This window comes from Theropithecus gelada, chromosome 9, assembly GCF_003255815.1.
Source record: "Theropithecus gelada isolate Dixy chromosome 9, Tgel_1.0, whole genome shotgun sequence".
Classification (NCBI taxonomy): Eukaryota; Metazoa; Chordata; class Mammalia; order Primates; family Cercopithecidae; genus Theropithecus; species Theropithecus gelada.
In genome coordinates this window covers 59,652,008-59,670,403 of record NC_037677.1, presented here as the reverse complement: position 1 = coordinate 59,670,403, position 18,396 = coordinate 59,652,008, and the positions used below count along the sequence as shown (strand labels likewise).

General features: G+C 37.7%; 2 protein-coding genes across 5 annotated transcripts in view; one reads left to right on the top strand and one right to left on the bottom strand.

Moving 5' to 3' along the window:
* Nucleotides 1–18,396, top strand: part of ADK (adenosine kinase) — a 567,868-nt gene that overhangs the window by 182,371 nt on the left and 367,101 nt on the right. The gene's annotated exons all lie outside the window — the stretch shown is intronic.
* On the bottom strand, nt 4,941–5,243 carry LOC112631423 (mitochondrial import inner membrane translocase subunit Tim9-like). Its single transcript, XM_025396543.1, has 2 exons — nt 5,086–5,243; nt 4,941–5,010 (listed from the first exon to the last, which is right to left on the bottom strand). The coding sequence occupies exons 1-2, from the start codon at nt 5,214–5,216 to the stop codon at nt 4,941–4,943; spliced, it is 201 nt and encodes a 66-aa protein (XP_025252328.1). The 5' UTR covers nt 5,217–5,243.

Genomic DNA, 18,396 nt, shown 5'->3' with positions numbered 1-18,396 from the left:
GTGAAATAATGAACAAGTTAATGGCCCAATTGAAACTGTGGTGTTGGACATAAAACTTTAGAATCAATCCTAAATCTTAAGTGTGCAAATAAATTATTCAAAACATGAAATTACCCAACCTATTCTAGTGATATTTAACAGAGATATGTTTGTAACTGGTGGAAGAAGAGTCATTCCCTAGGTAAAGATCAATTGGTGTTCATTTTATTCACCTGAAGATAAATCACTTTCACAGATTTTGCAGACTTCTTTTCCTGAAAAAAAAAAATGAGTTATTAAAGTGGAGGTTTCTTTACTATATCAACACTGGCTTACTCTTTTCTTTATAATACTTCTATATTGAAAGAAGCCAGAGGCCAAAAGTAGTCTTGTCTGTGCTGCTCTTTATTTCATTGTTATTTTTAAACCAGATGATGAAATTCCCTTCCATTTTGAAGGGCCATTTTTCATGTACATAGGAGGGAATTTAAACCGTTTGAGTTAATATTAATGTATTCTGTTACTATAAATTGGTTTTAGTTTGATTTTAAAATAGCCTATTAATTTACATTTATTTAATTTTAGTATTCAACTCTGATTAGGGTAAGGAAAAGGTGTGAAATTCCAGTTACAAATCTAAAGAACTGTGTTTCTTGTTTCATTGTGTGTCTGCATTTAGTATTGTTTATATGAGAAAAAGTCAGTTGTTTCCATACATTCCCATATAATTTTTGAGTAGTATGACAATCTTGATTTATATACCTGATGACTTTTAATTTTTAAAATGTTGTCTAAACCAGGTTTCAGGTGATATATCTTGCTTCCTAACTTGACAACTCTGAATATTACTGTTCAAACTTGTAAGCAAGTAGAAATTAAAATGAAGCCATACATAGCATTTGCTTTGATTAAAAAGAATAGAAACCTAGATTGTTTTGGAAAATTCAGTGTATATTTCAGTGTGTGTATATTATGTGTTTATATATTGACAGATCTGGGCATCAGAATAGAGTCAAGAAATAACATAAATAGAAATTCAGTAAGAACACATGTGAAACTGGAAGCCAGTGGAGGAAAACTGAGGAATTGCTGTTTGTGAGAGACTTGTTTTTCATTCAGTGTACTTTTTTTTTTTTTTTTTTTTTTACTGTTTTAATTATCTATATAGCATGCTGCGTATTGCCAACTTTACTTAATTTTGAAAGATTAAAATGGCTGGCAAATTTATTGCCCATTTGCAAGTACATTTATATCAGGAATAGTACAATATGTAGAATGTTATTGGAGCATTGGGACATTGACTCTGACATACTTTTTTAAAAACCTCATAAAATATGAAAATACTTCTTAATGATTTCAATATTAACTATTCATTAGACATCTATCATTATCCTTTATGTCAGAAACTTAGAGTGAAATTTTATTATTAGCTTGATTGAAGAACACTTGTTCTCATTTCATTGTGCTACAGTTACATTCAAAGTTAAAGTTATTTTTCTTCTCTTTAATAGTATACTATAACAAGTATATTCAAAGTGATGCTCTAGATTTGTTTCCTTCACATTTAGACTTGCATTTTTACAATGTTTATACTAAAGTTTCTTACACTTGCCATAGTATATCTGCGTTGTGGCTTACCCCTGTAATCCCAGCACTTAAGGAGGCCCAGGTGGGTGGATCACGAGGTCAGGAATTTGAGACCAGCCTGGCCAACATGGTGAAACCCCGTCTCTACTAAAAATACAAAAAAAAAAAAAAAAAAAAAAAAAAATTAACTGGGCGTGGTGGTGGGCACCTGTAATCCCAGCTACTCAGGAGGCTGAGACAGGACAATCACTTGAACCCGGGAAGGCAGAGGTTGCAGAGAGCCGAGATTGTGCCACTCTACTCCAGCCTGGTCAACGAGAGCAAGACTTCGTCTCAAAAAAAAAAAAAAAGGATTTTTGCAATCATTAACTTACTTCTTGCTGTTTTTGTTTTCTTTTGCTGTCCTTCTTAACTTCTTCAAAGATTTCTAATATGTTTATACCTCCTTAATCCTAAATCCACTGTATGTTGGCTCTCATGGTAGTTTTCTATTTCATGTACTTGCTTGTATAATACAAATCCCTGTTCTTGGTATTTTGTGTATTTATTTATTCGGCTGCCATTGTATTGAAAATTGTCTTGACAATTCATTTACAAACATCCTTAATATAGCAATATGTAATTCAAACCCAGCATGCTGAAATTTGTACTATTATGGTTAATTATTGCTATGTGTGTATTTTCAAATTTTTAAAGACTTAGAGAATAGTAAAACATATACTTAGTACAAATGATATCACTTCTTGGTACCTTTCTGTGAGTCTTTCTTCCCATAAGGAAATTAAATTGTTCTTTGTTTTCATGCTACTTAAAAAAAAAAAAGCTTTATTGAGATAAATCAAATTTAGAGCATTTTCATCACCTCAAAAAGAGCCCCATATACATTAGCTATCACCCACTCAATTCTCCCTCCTTGACTGTTTTGGGTCCATTGCAATTCCAAGTGAATTTTAGAGTCAGTTTGTCAGTTTACACAATGAGTATAGCTTGGATTCTGATAGGGATTGCGTTGAATCTCTACATCCATAATGGGTAATATTGCCAATCTTAATAAAATTTTCCATGAATGTGGGACGTTTTTCCGTTTATTTAGATCACCTTTAATTTGTTGCAACAATGTTTTATAGTTTTCAGAGTATAAATTTTACACTGTAAAGAAAACTTATTCCCAAATATTACTTTATTTTTGATGCTATTGTAAGTGGAATTCTTTTCTTAATTTTGTGTTCAGATTATTCATTGCAGATGGCTTAGAGATACAATTGTGTGTGGTTTTTTTTGTTGTTGTTTTGTTTTTGAGACAGGCTCATGCTTTGTTGCCCAGGCTGAAGTGCAGTGGCACAAACATGGCTCACTGCAGCCACGACCTCCTGGGCTCACCTGATTTTCCTGCCTCAGCCTCCCAAGTAGCTGGGACCACCAGACATGTGCCACAATGCCTGGCTAATTTTTAATTTTTTTCTTAGAGACAGAGTCTTGCCATGTTGCCCAGGATGGTCTCAAACTCTTGGGCTCAAGCAATCCTCTGGCCTTAGTCTCCCAAAGTTTTAGGATTATAGGCATGAGCCACTGTGCCTGGCCCAGTTGTGTGTGTGTGTGTGTGTGTGTGTGTGTGTGTGTGTGTGTGTGTGAATATTGATCTTGTATCCTGCAGCCTTTCTGAACTTTTTTAGCTGTACTATTTTTTAGTAGGTTCTTTACAATTTTCTATGTACAAAACCATGTCATCTGTGAATATAGTTTTATTTCCTTCTTTCTTTCTAATTTGGAAGCGTTTAACTTTTTTTTCCCTTTCCTTAATTGCTGTGACCAGTACTTGTAGTGTAACAGTGAACAGAAGTGACAAGAAGAGATGTCCCTAGTCTTGTTTCGCATAGAGGGGGAAAATATCTAATCATTCACTGTTAAGTTTGATGTTTCTCTGCAGTTTTCTTAGATGCCCTTTATCAATTGAGGAAGTTACCTTCTATTTCTAGTTTTTTTAGTGTTTTTATCTTGAAACAGTACAGTTGACCCTTGCACAATATGGGGATTGTGGGTGCTGACCCACTGCATAGTCTAAAATCCATGTATAACTTTTGAGTCTCCCAAAACTTGTCAACTAATAGCCTACTGTTAACCAGAAGCCTTACCAGTAACATAAAGTCAATTACCACATATTTTATATATGTATCATATAAAGAATACATTATTAAGAAAATCATGAGAAAATATATGTACTCTTTATTAAGTGGAAATATTTAATGATAAAAGTCATCATTGTCTTCATGTTGGGTAGGCTGAGGAGGCAGAGGAGGAGTTGGTTTTGCTGTCTCAAGGGTGGCAGAGGTGGAAGAAAATACTTGTGTAAGTGGATTTGTGAAGTTCAAACCAGTGTTGTTCAAGAGTCAATTGTAGTGGATTTTGCCAAATGCTTTTGGTTTGCTTGTTTTTTGAGATGGAGTTTTGCTCTTGTTGCCCAGGTTAGAGTGCAATGGCATGATCTTGGCTCACTGCAACTTCTGCCTCCCAGATTCAAGCAATTCTCCTGCCTCAGCTTCCTGAATAGCTGGGATTTCAGGTGTCCAGCACCACGCCTAACTAATTTTTGTATTTTTAGTAGAGACAGGGTTTCACCATGTTGGCCAGGCTGGTCTCGAACTCCTTACCTCTTGTGATCCACCTGAACTCCTGACCTCTTGTGATCCACCTGCCTCAGCCTCCCAAAGTGTGAGATTACAGGCGTGGGCCACCATGCCTGGCTGCCAGATGCTTTTTCTATGTCTGTTGAGATGATCATGTAATTTTGTTTTCTATTCTATTGATATGATGCATTGAATTAATTGATTTTTGGATCTTAAATCAACCTTGCATTCCTGAGACAAACTGCACTTGGTTATGTTATATATAATTTTTAAATGTTGCTGGATTTGTTTTGCTAGTATTTTGTTGAGGATTTTTGCATCATTCTCATGAGTATTGGTCTGTAGTTTTATTTTCTTGTGACTTTGTCTGATTTTAGAGTATCATAGTAATACTGGCCTCATAATATGAATTGGAAGATGTCTTCCCTCTTCTAATTTTTGGAAGAGTTTGTGGAGAATTGGTATTATTTTTTTTAAAACAAGCAGCAATTGTTTATTTTTCTAATCAGGTGATCATGCTGCTGAATCTTAAGGCGTCAACAAATGTTGCATCTTATTTCATTGAACAATAAGACCTTCTATTCTGATTATTCCTGGTAAATAGGAATAATCACTGGTTTCTCCAGTGGTTTCCATTTGCCAAAAACTCATGACAGATGGCTTAACAAGGTGGCTACTGCTTTCTGGGGATTGTATCAGATGCATACTCATTTCCAGTGCAGCAGCTGTTGGCAATCTAGGACTTCTCTATCATGGTTGGCCAGTGAGTCCTACTTTGGCTGCCAGAGCTTCATTCTGCTGAATATGATATTCCTGAAGTCTCATGGATATTCTTTTTGTCATTTAAAAATATTTCCATAAAGTGTTCTGAACAGCTGGTCTCTTCAGGTTTTACATCTCTTGTGCAGTCTTAACACAGTCCAAAAAGCAGATTTCTGTAAGTTTATTGTCAGTCCCAAGAAATTCCTTAAACTGTTTAATCTGATCAGGTTCTGGTATTTGTGCACCCATATTCTTCTGGTACATTTATTAGTCACCTTTTCTGATGCATGAGTTTCCTTTCTGTTCTGGTAAAGTAGTGTTCCAACCTTTGTTTGAATGTCTTCAGTGAGATGTGATTTCTTAAGCACAGGCTCTCACATCTGACATCAGTACAAGGCTGTAGGCCTACACTGCCAGTCGAGTCTGAGGATGGAGGATCAGGATCAGGGCAAGTGTTGCAGCCGCTTTATCTAATTCTTCTTTAAACGTTCATTAGAATTCAACAGTGAAGCCATTCGAGGCTAGGCTTTTCTTTGTGGGTAGTTTCTTGATTACTAATTTAATCTCTTGTTATATAGGTCTGTTCAAGTTACCTATTTTTTCTTGAATTTTTTAGTCATTTGTGCCTTTCTAAGTATTTGTCCATTTCATCTAATAAATAATCTAATTTGTTTAATGGCTATTCTTTCTGACATTAATAAAACCACTTTGTCTTTCTTGTCGGTGTTGTTTGCATAATATGTCTTTTTTTTTTTTTTCCAGATAGGGTCTTGCTTTGTTGCCCAGGCTGGAGTGCACTGGCAAGCAGAGGTTGCCACTCACTGGAACCTCTGATTCCCAGGCTTAAATGATCCTCCCACCTCAGTCTCTTGAGTAGCTGGGATTACAGGTGCATACCATCATGCTTGGCTAATTTTTAAATTTTTGCAGAGACAAGGTCTCATTATATTGTCCAGGGTGATCTTGAACTCTTGGCTCAAAGTGAAACCCCTGCCTTGGCCTCTCAAATTGTTGGGTTTACAGGTGCCAGCCACCACATGCACCCTGCATGATATATTTTTCCACCCTTGTACTTTCAATCTGTTAGTAATTTTGTATCTACAGTGTGTCCCCTGTTGACCCACATAATTGTCTTTTATGTATAATTATTAGACCTATTGATACGAAAATGTGAAAGTATAGTCCCATTATCTTATTTGAGTGGAATCAATAGACTATTTCACTATTTCATAAAATGTATTCTAGTTTGTATATTAGAATAGTTTGTTTTTCATGGCTTTTGAGAAAAACATTTGAATGAGCTTACATTTCATTGCATTTAAAATTTCGGGTTTTTTTTTTTTTTTTTTTTTTTTTTTGGAGACATAGTCTCTCTTTGTTGCCTAGGCTGAAGTGCAATGGTATGATCTTGGCTCACTGCAACTTCCACCTCCCAGGTTCAAACGATTCTTGTGCCTCAGCCCCTGGAGTAACTGGGACTACAGGTGCATGCCATGACCTAGCTAATTTTGTATTTTTAGTAGAGATGGGGTTTCGCCCTGTTGGCCAAGCTGATCTCGAACTCCTGACCTCAGGTGATCTACCTGATTTAGCCTCCCAAAGTGCTGGAAGTACAGTGCCTGTCCAAAATTTCTGTTTTTTAATGAATCCAAAGTTCATATATATATATTTTTCCCAATGCCATGGTACATATCATCACCAAAAAAAGTAGTGATTTTGCTTCAGTGAACACTGAATTTTAATATTATTGATAGAATGCCTATATCGATCAGGGTTTTACACTTATCGTACAGTATACTTACAATGTATGTTGGCCTCATCCTTTGTAATTAATTAATTAGCTTGTAATTAATGTAAGCTAATCTAAATTTTCATATTTTCAGTTTTAACAGTTGGACTTTTGAGTTACATTTCTTATATTTTGATTTTTTCTATAAAAATATTTTAAAACTGGAAAGAGAACAGTAGAATCAATTAAATGCGAGATTGAAAGGGTTTCATAATGTGAAAAAGCAATCTTGTTTTTGAAATGTTCAGTTTACAGTAAGGATCGAGCCCCTCTGCGGCTACCAATTTGGGAAATACCTGAGGTTTTTTCCCCTTGCACTTAAAGGCTGTTTTAACCATGAAGCTGGCTAGTTAAGGACACAGACTTTAGAGTGCCACTACACTTCCATAACAGGAGTGAACTGAAGAAGAGAAGCTGTGGAGTCAGGAGCCTCACAAAGTAAAGACAACCAGTGAAGAGAAAAACCATTTATTTTCAATACTTAAGATGGCCGAGCCTGTAATAGGAGGCCGAGGCAGGTGGATCATGAGGTCAGGAGATTGAGACCATCCTGGCTAACACGGTGAAACCCCACCTGTACTAAAAATACAAAAAATTAGCCGGGTGTGGTGGGCACCTGTAGTCCCAGCTACTCGGGAGGCTGAGGCAGGAGCTTGCAGTGAGCTGAGATCATGCCACTGTACTCCAGCCTGGGTGACAGAGTGAGACTCTGTATCAAAAAAAAAAAAGAAAAAAAGAAAAAAAAAAAGATGGCTGAATAGGAAGAGCTCTGGTCTGTAGCTCCCTGCAAGACCAACACAGAAGGCGGGTGTTTTCTGCATTTCCAACTAAGATACCCAGTTCATCTCATTGGGACTAGTTAGGCAGTGGTTGCAGCCCACAGAGGGTGAGCAGAAGCAGGGTGGGGCATCACCTCACCTGGGAGGTGCAAGGAGTCGGGGGACCTCCCTCCCCCAGCTGAGGGCAGCCATGAGGGACTGTGCTGTCTGACCCAGATACTATGCTTTTCCTATGGTTTTTGCAATCTGCAGATCAGGAGATTCCCTCGTGTACCCATACCACCAGGGCCTTGGGTTTCAAGCACAAAACTGGGCGGCTGTTTAGGCAGACACTGAGCTAGTTGCAGGAGTTTTTATTTCATACCCCAGTGGTGCCTGGAACCCCAGCGAGACTGTTAACTCCCCTGGAAAGGGGGCTGAAGCCAGGGAGCCAAGCTCAGAGGGTCCCACTCTCACGGAGCCCAGCAAGCTAAGAACCACTGGCTTAACATTCTCACTGCCAGCACAGCAGTCTGAAATTGACCTGGGACCATTGGGCTTGGTAGGGGGAGGGGCATCTGCAATTACTGAGGCTTGAGTAGGTGGTTTTTCCCTGACAGTACTAAGACAGCCGGGAGGTTTGAACCAGGTGGAATTCACCACAGTGAAGCAAAGCGGCTGTGGCCAGACTCCCTCTCTAGATTCTTCCTCATTGGACAGGGCATTTCTGAAAGAAAGGCAGCAGACCTACTCAAGGACTTATGGATAAAACTCCCATCTCCCTGGGACACAGCACCTGAGGGAAGAGGCGGCTGTGGGCGCAGCCTCAGAGGACATAAACTTTCCTGCCTGGTGGCTCTGAAGAGAACAACTAATACTGACAAGGAGGATTCTCCCAGCACAGTGCTTGAGCTCTGCTTAGGGACAGACTGCCTTCCCAAGTCAGGGACCCACTTGGGAAGACTCCTGTGCCGTCTCACTGGGAGAGAACTGCCAACAGGGGTCAACAGACACCTCAAACAGGAGAGCTCTGGCTGGCATCAGGCTGGTGGGGGACGAAGCTTCCAGAGGAAGGACCAGGCAGCAGTCTTTGCTGTTCTGCAGCCTCCATTGGTGATACCCAGGCAAACAGGGTCTGGAATGGACTTACAGCAAACTGCAGCAGACCTGCAGAAGAGAGACCTGACTGTTAGAAGAAAAACTAGCAAACAGAAAGCAACAACCTCAGCATCAACGAAAAGAACCCCCACACAAAAACCCCATCCAAAGGTCATCAGCCTTAGAGATCAAAGGTAGATAAATCCATGATGATGAGGAAAAACCAGCACAAAAACGCTGAAAATTCCAAAAACCAGAATGCCTCTTTGCCTCCAAATAATTGCAGCTCCTCTCCAGCAAGGGCACAAAACTGGACGGAGAATGACATTGATGAATTGACAGAAGTAGGCTTCGGAAGGTGGGTAATAACAAACTCCTCTGAGCTGAAGAAGCATGTTCTAACCTAGTTCAAGGAAGCTAAGAACCTTGATAGAAGGTTATAGGAACTACTAACTAGAATAATCAGTTTAGAGAGGAACATAAATGACCTGATGGAGCTGAAAAACACAGCACGAGCACTTCATGAAGCATACACAAGTATCAATAGCCAAACTGATCGAGCAGAAGAAAGGATATCAGAGATTGAATATCAACTTACTGAAATAAGGAGTGAAGATCAGAGAAAAAAATGAAATGGAACGAACAAAAACTCCAAGAAATATGGGACTATGTGAAAAGACCAAACCTATGGTTGATTGGTGTACCTGAAAGTGAAAGGGAGAACAGAACCAAGCTGAAAAACACACTTCAGGATATTATCCAGGAGAACTTCCCCAACCTAACAAGACAGGCCAACACTGAAATTCGGGAAATATGGAGAACACCACTAAGATACTCCTCAAGAAGAGCAACCCCAAGACACCTAATTGTCGGATTCTCCAAGGTTGAAATGAAGGGCAGCCATAGAGAAAGGTCAGGTTACCTACAAAAGGAAACCCATCAGACCAATTGCAGATCTCTCTGCAGAAACCCTACAAGCCAGAAGAGAGTGGGGGCCATTATTCAACATTCTTAAATAATTTTCAACCCAGAATTTCATATCCAGCCAAACTAAGCTTCATAAACTAAGGAGAAATAAAATCCTTTTCAGAGAAGGAAATGCTGAGGGATTTTGTCACCACCAGGCCTGCTTTACAAGAGCTCCTGAAGGAAGCACTAAATTTGGAAAGGAAAAAGTGGTACTAGCCACTGCACAAACACACCAAAATATAAAGACCAATGACATTATGAAGAAACTGCTTCAACTAATGTGTAAAATAACCTGCTAACATCATGATGACAGGATCAAATTCATATATAATAATATTAACCTTAACTGTACATGGCCTAAATGCCCCAACTAAAAGACACAGACTGGCAAATTGGATAAAGAGTCAAGATCCATTGGTGTGCTGTATTCAGGAGACCCATCTCACTTGCAAAGACACACATAGGTTCAAAATAAAGGGATGGAAGAATGTTTACCAAGCAAATGGAAAGCAAAAAAAACACAAAAAAACAAAAAAAAACCAAAAAAACAGCAGGGGTTGCAATCCTAGTCTCTGATAAAATAGACTTTAAACTAACAAAGATAAAAAAAGACAAGGGTATTACTTAATGGTAAAGGGATCAATGCAACAAGAAGAGCTAACTATCATAAATATATATGTGCACCCAATACAGGAGCACCCAGATTCATAAAACAAGTTCTTAGAGACCTGCAAAGAAACTTAGACTTCCACACAATAATAGTGGGAGACTTTAACACCCCACTGTCAATATTAGATCAATGAGACAGAAAATTAACAAGGTTATTCAGGATTTGAACTCAGCTCTGGACCAAGTGGACCTAATAGACATGGGGTTGCTACAGAACTGTCTACCCCAAATCAACAGAATATACATTCTTCTCAGCACCACATAGCACTTACTCTCAAATCGGCCACATAATTCAAAGTAAAACACTCCTCAACAAATGCAAAAGAATGGAAATTGTAACAGTCTTCAGACCACAGTGCAATCAAATTAGAACTTAGGATTAAGAAACTCGCTCAGAACCACGCAACTACAGGGAAATTGAACAACCTGTTCCTGAATAAATATTGGGTAAATAATGAAATTAAGGCAGAAATGAAGAAGTTATTTGAAACCAATGAGAACAAAGAGAAAACGTACCAGGATCTAGGACACACAAAAAGCAGTGTCAAGAGGGAAATTTATAGCACTAATGCCCACTTCAGACAGCTGGAAAGATCTGAAATCGACACCCCAACATTACAATTAAAAGAACTGGAGAAGCAATAGCAAACAAATTCAAAAGCTAGCAGAAGACAAGAAATAACTAAGATCACAGCAGAACTGAAGGAGGTAGAGACATGAAAAACCCTTGAAAAAAATCAGTGAATCCAGCAGGTGGTTTTTTGAAAAGATTAACCAAATAGATAGACTGCTAGCTAGACTATTAAAGAAGAAAAGAGAGAAGAATCAAATAGACACAATAAAAAATTATAAAGTGGATATCACCACTATTCTCAGAGAAATACAAACTACCAACAGAGAATACTATAAACACCTCTATACAAATAAACTAGAAAATCTAGAAGAAATTGGTACATTCCTGGACACATACACCCTCCCAAGACTAATCCAGGAAGAAGTCGAATCCCTGAATAGACCAATAACAAGTTCTGAAGTTGAGGCAGTAATTAATAGTCTACCAACCAAAAAAAGCCCAGGACCATACAGATTCACAGCTGAATTCCACCAGAGGTTCAAAGAGGAGCTGGTATTCCTTCTGAAACTATTCCAAACAATTGAAAAAGAGGGATTCCTCCCTACCTCATTTTATGAAGCCAGCATCATCCTGATTCCAAAACTTGACAGAGACACAACAAAAAAAGAAAATTTCAGGCCAATATCCCTGATGAACATCCATGTGAAAATCCTCAATAAAATACTAGCAAACAAATCCAGCAGCACATCAAAAAGCTTATCCACCACAATCAAGTCGGCTTGGGATGCAAGGCTGGTTCAACATAAGCAAATCAATAAATGTAATCTATCACATAAACAGAACAAATGACAGAAACCATATGATTATCTCAATAGATGCAGAGAACTCCTTTGATAAAATTAAACATCCCTTCATGCTAAAAACTCTCAAAAACTAGGTATTGATGGATCATATCTCAAAATATAAGAGCTATTTATGACTAACCCATAGCCAATATCATACTGAACAGGCAAAAGCTGGAAGCATTCCCTTTGAAAACCAGCACAAGACAAGGATGCCCTCTCTCACCACTCCTATTCAACATAGTATTGGAAGTTCTGACTACAGCAATCTGGCAAGATAAAGAAATAAAGGGTATTTAAATAGGAATAGAGGAAGTCAGATTGTCTCTGTTTGCAGATGACATGATTGTGTATTTAGAAAACTCCATTGTCTCAGCCCAAAGCCTCCTTAAGCTGATAAGCAGCTTCAGCAGTCTCAGGATACAAAATCAATGTGCAAAAATCACAAGCATTTCTGTACATCAATAATAGACAAGCAGAGAGCCAAATCATGAGTGAACTCCCATTCACAATTGCTACAGGAGAATAAAATACCTAGGAATACAACTTATAAGGGACATGAAGTACCTCTTCAAGGAGAACCACAAGCCACTGCCCAAGGAAGTAAGACAGGACACAAACAAATGGAAAAAAATTCAATGTTCATGGATAGGAAGAATCAATATTGTGAAAATGGCCATATTGCCCAAAGTAATGTATAGATCCAATGCTATTCCCCTCAAGCTTCCGTTGACTTTCTTCACAGAGTTAAAAACAAAACAAAACAAAACAAAAAAACACCAACAACTTTAAATTTCATATGGAACCAGAAAGGAGCCTGTATAGCTAAGACAATCCTAAGCAAAAAGGGCAAAGCTAGAGGCATCATGTTACCTGACTTCAAACTGTACTACAAAGCAGCGCGGTACTGGTACCAAAACAGATGTATAGACCAATAAAACAGAACAGAGGCCCCAGAAATAACACCACACATCTACAACCCTCTGATCTTTGACAAACCTGACAAAAACAAGCAATGGGGAAAGGATTCCCTATTTAATAAATGGTGTTGGGAAAACTGGCTAGCCATATGAAGAAAACTGAAACTGGATCACTGCCTTACACATTATACAAAAAGTAACCAAGATGGATTAAGGACTTAAATGTAAAACCTAAAACCATAAAAACCCTAGAAAAAAACCCGGGCAATACCATTCAGGACATAGCCATGGGCAAAGACTTCATGACTGAAGCACCCAATGCAATAGCAACAAAAGCCAAAATTGACAAATGGGATCTAATTAAACTAAAGAGCTTCTGCACAGCGAAAGAAACTATCATTGGAGTGAGCAGGCAGCATACAGAATGGGAGAAAATTTTTGCAATCTATCCATCTGACAAAGGTCTAATATCCAGAATCTATAGGAACTTAAACAAATTTACAAGAAAATAACAACCCCATCAAAAAGTGGGTGCAGGATATGGATGGACACTTCTCAAAAGAAGACATGCAACCAACAAACATGAAAAATTGCTCATCATCATTGGTCATTAGAGAAATGCAAATCAAAACCACAATGAGATACCATCTCATGCCAGTTAGAATGGTGATCATTAAAAAGTCAAGAAACAATGGTTACTGGTGAGGTTGTGGAGATATAGGAATGCTTTTACACTGTTGGTGGGAGTGTAATTACTTCAACCATTGTAGAAGACAGCGTGGCAGTTCCTCAAGGATCTAGAACCAGACATACCATTTGACCCAGCAATCCCATTACTGGGTATGTACCCAAGAGATTACAAATCATTCTGCTAGAAAGACACATGCACACATATGTTTATTGTAGCACTATTTACAATAGCAAAAGCTTAGGACCAACCTGATGCCCATCAATGATAGACTGGATAGAGAAAATCTTGCACATAGACACCATGGAATACTATGCAGCCATAAAAAATGATGAGGTCATGTCCTTTGCAGGGACATGATGAAGCTGGAAACCATCATTTTTAGCAAAGTAACATAGGAACAGAAAACTAAGCACCCATTGTTCTCACTCATAAGTGGGAGTTGAACAATGAGAACACATGGACACAGGGAGGGGAGCATAACATACCTTGGCCAGTTGGTGGGTAGGGGGCAAGGGGAGGGAGAGGATTAGGACAAATACCTATTGCATGCAGGGCTTAAAACTTAGATGATGGGTTGATACGTGCACCAAACCACCATGGCCCATGTATACCAATGTAACAAACCTGCACGTTCTGCACATGTATCCCAGAACTTAAAGTTTAAAAAAAAAGAAGCAGGGCGTGGTGGCTCACGCCTGTAATCCCAGCACTTTGGGAGGCCGAGGCAGGTGGATCATGAGGTCAGGAGATTGAGACCGTCCTGGCTAACATGGTGAAACCCCCGTTTCTACTAAAAATACAAAAAATTAGCCAGGTGTGGTGGCAGGCACCTGTAGTCCCAGCTACTCCGTTGTCTGAGGCAGGAGAATTGGCGTGAACCCAGGAGGTGGAGCTTGTGGTCAGCTGAGATTGTGCCACTGTGCTCCAGCCTGGGTGACAGAGCAAGACTCTGTTTCAAAGAAAAAAAAGAAACAAAAAAGTTCAGTTTACTTGATTTTGCATATAGAGTTCCTTGAGAATTTAAATAATCCTTTCTGAATTACAGAAAGTCATAGATTGGAAGTATAGCTTTAAAATGCTCTAAATCACTCTGAATTAAGAAAAAGCATCAGTTTAAAACTGCCTTTAAAAATAAGTATTCAACAAATTGGTATACGAATTGTAACACAAGCAACGAAATCACTGACTTTGATTAGTCTCTCTACTGATTACTACTGTTGAATGGAAGATGTGTGTAAGAATAGGAGAAGGTGAACTCATTGTCTTGAGCATGTGGAATAAGTTCTTGTCTGAGGTCAGATAGCAATTTTTATCTTATTTTCAGTGTAGTAGATCCTATGCTGCCCTGATAAGAATCACCTGCACAGCCTCAATGACTCACAGAAGTATTCCAGTAACTCTTTGCATTTTTTCATAGAAAAATTGTGTCTCTGTTATCCCTACACAATTCCTTCATAAACAGTAGAAACTTCCCCCATGAAACCTTTCCTTTAACCTTAACGTTCTTTGATAATTATTCATGAAGTCCTTAAATAATTGTTAAAACAAGTATTGGTTTTGAATACATATCAGCTTTGAAATACTGCTTAAGGTAATCATGATAAACTCCAACTCCTTTATGGTTATTTAGAGGAATACATCTATTTGTTATAGTCTTAAGGAAAACTTTGTCAACATATTAGATGATAGAAACAGTCATAACAAGTGACCACCAGGTTTGGTGGAAACTCATGATGTGGAGGGTCTACTCCATGTTCTGCCAACCAAGCAACTAAGTCATTTTGGGCAAATGATTCAGCTTACTTGATCAGTTATATGATTCTTAAGGTCTATTATAGCTCCAATATTTCATGGCATCACTCCACTTTAATCTATTATCTATCTTAAAAAAGTTAAACAGAAAGATCAATTAGCACTTAAATTAAATTTGAGTTGCTGGATATTTTATTTTTTTCTCACTGACACTGCTTCCACTCTTTGGGATAATGATTATTGGAGCTGTATGCATTTATAATACATTAAGCAGAGTGTGGTATATCACTAAAACTTCATTACAAGTATTCATTCCATATATTTGTCTGTACTGGGGTCAGTATTTTTTTCCTTCTTTTTAAAGACAGGGTCTTGCTCTGTCTTCTCCTGTCTTGGTCTCCCAATGTGCTAGAATTATGGGCATGAGACACTGCACCTGCTCTTTTCTGATTTTATATGTCTATCTGAAGAGGTTATTACTTGGCCAAACTCACATGGCAAGATACGTATCATGAAGTGTTTTTCTGCTAATATTCTTGTAAGATAAACCAACTATTAGTAAAAGCACTTGCTTCCTAATCAAGATTACTTGGAATTGTTAACAGAATATGTATGTGTGTATAAGTTAAGTTAACTTTTTAAAAACTTCTCTGCTGCCTGGAGGAATAATGGAATGACCCAAAGGGATAGAAGCAAAATATTTCAGATAGTACATAAAGTATATACTTAGCTTTGTGCAATGAAGAACTAATGATATAATGTGTATGGAGTAATATTTAGCTTTATTTTGTTGTAAGCCCTTTTGGGGTAGTGTTTGTTCCACATGGCTTTTATCTTCTTTAATACTTAGCATCTGCTAGAAATGTAGTCTGTGGGATAATATGAGTTGAGGAAGATTTACAGATAGCATTTTCCGAGACTGAACAGAAAAGCATATTGTCATTTGGAAAAATTTTAAAAGTGTTTAACTTTCTTATTAAGATATTTAGCCCTTTTCATTCAGGACCATTTGCTTTTATTTTCCTATTGTTATTTATTTCTATTATCTTGTCTACAGTTGAAATTTGGACAATTGGTCTGTATCTTTTCTATTTTTCATTATATTTAAAAACTCAGGTTTCCTCTTAAGTGTTTGTTGGTAAACATTAGGTGCTATTTTTAAGTTTTCAATTCTCAGGCATAGTGCTACTTATCTATGTTATTTATACAAGCAAATGAGCATATTTACCAATCAATCCATGGTAAGAAACACAAGTTGCTACCAAGGATACCTCTGTGTGTGTGTATGTGTCTGAAATATTTCACTGAAGAATTCATATTGTTAATACCTCCACTGCACCTTGATATTCTGTTAGCTTTTTAAATGATGATTGTGACCAATTACAGCTCATATCTTCCACTAGTGGATCACACTCTGCAGCATTAAAATCACTGTGAAATAGATTAATTAGAATAAATGAAGGGTTATTTTTAAATTCTGTTTGTACAGTAGATTTTATTGGATTATTTTATAAAATACCCATTTTATAAATTGGATGGTATATTATAAATGGATAGTAGGATTTTTCCTTTCTTCATTTTGTACCAAGAGAATCAAAAACACTCCTGTTCAGTACATCTCTAGCAAGTCTATTCCAACAGCCAATGTCTCAAATAATTAATTTTTCTGTACGTTAGTCACCCTTACATCTAAACGTTACAGTGCTTCAGTATAACTTCTATGTATACATTATTAATCCCATTTACAAATGGGAACCAGAGTGTTGGGAGACAGCTCATGGATTTCTCATGTTCCTGCACAGCTGAGTCTTCTAAGGAAAGGCATTTACAGTGCCAGTTGTATAAGGAGAAATTTCAAGACAGTAAAACTACTGACATGTCCCTCCCTGGAGACATCCAAGGATAATAAAAATAAAATAACTTCTCTTCCCCTTCCCAGAGGAGATTTGCTAATATTTGAGTGTAATGAGCAATCTTTCTGGGGCAGAGCAGAGTAGCAAACCAATGTAAGATCAGAGTTCCTTAATTTGGGGGTTACTCTCCTGTGATGCTCTCTACTGTATGCACTAGTAACATTCATCCCTTACTGCATTGCCTCATGGAGATTGGAGCTCAGGGAACTGGCCTAAATATATTGTTCTAGCTGCTGCTTTTGCTACGAGTAATAAATTGTCTTTGTTTCTGATCCACAATTCTTGTGTCCTTATGTCATTGTGTGTCCGTGCATATGTGTATGCAGAGGGAAAGCAGCAGATTGAAAAACAGTTAAATATCAGACCTTCGTGGGGTGGTGGTGGTGGTGGTGGTGGTCTTGAGATGGAGTTTTGCTTTGTTACCCAGTCTGGTGTGCAGTGGCGCGATCAAGGCTCATTTGAGCCTTCGAACTTTCAAACTCCATGGGCTCAGGTGATCCTCCCGGCTGGGACTGAAGGCACATCCCACCATACCCAGTGAATTTTTTTTTTCTTTTCTAAGGGACAGGGTTTTACATGTTGCCGAGGCTGGTCTCAAGCTCTTGGGCTCAAGCAGTCCACCCACTTCGGCCTCCCGAAGTGCTGGGGTTACGGGCATAAGTCACCATGCCTAGCCCTTTGTGGTTTGTTAACTTAACTCTGGCTCATACAATTTAACCGTAGGTCTGTTTGTAAACCTAAAGCCCTTTCTATGCTTCCTTCCTTACATAGACAGATAAAATATAAGTAGAAAATATGGTGCTAATGACTAGTATTTGGTATAAGTAGATAAATGTTTTATGTCACATTTACATGTGCCTATAATCTGTGATCAATGAGCAGTCTGAATATTTTTCCCTCAATCCTCATATGTTAAACTAAAAAAAAGTGATAGATTGAGGCTGGGATATCTAGTGGCGAAATTATATTTATATGAACAGAGTTTGTGTGTGTATATATATATATATATATATTTCAGAATATATTGAAAAATAAAAGTGTAATGACCTTGATAAAAATGAAGTATTGACTGAAAAACTCCATTTAATAATGCCCACAGGAAAGAAATGCTTCTAGAATTTTTTAATTAATAATTTTTGTCAGTACTTTCGATTGTCATGCAAACTAAAGAAATGGACTTAGTGAACAATTTAGTCACAATAATAAAGTTTCAGAAATTCTAAATTTATCTCATAATTGCAACAGATGCAAAATTATTTCATATCTTTATACTTGTTATGAAATTACCTCATATCCAAAAATATTTATGTCAAGTGACAGGCTTTTTGCTGTATTTTTGATATTATTAACCTTGTGTTTTGTAAGTTAACCTTGTGGAACTTTTAAGCATTAACTTAGCATTAATATAGACTTCTAAAATTCACTGTGATGTAGAACAGTTGATTTAATATTATCTGTGTCTAATACAA

What these genes read in the sequence shown, in the direction of transcription:
- LOC112631423 (XM_025396543.1), bottom strand. Translation starts at nt 5,216, where the DNA reads ATGTACCAGAAGAATATGGGTGCACAAATACCAGAACCTGATCAGATT. An exon ending in GTTAAGACTGCACAAGAGAT is followed by an intron (nt 5,011 to 5,085) that starts GTAAAACCTGAA and finishes AATATCCATGAG; the next exon opens with ACTTCAGGAATATCATATTC.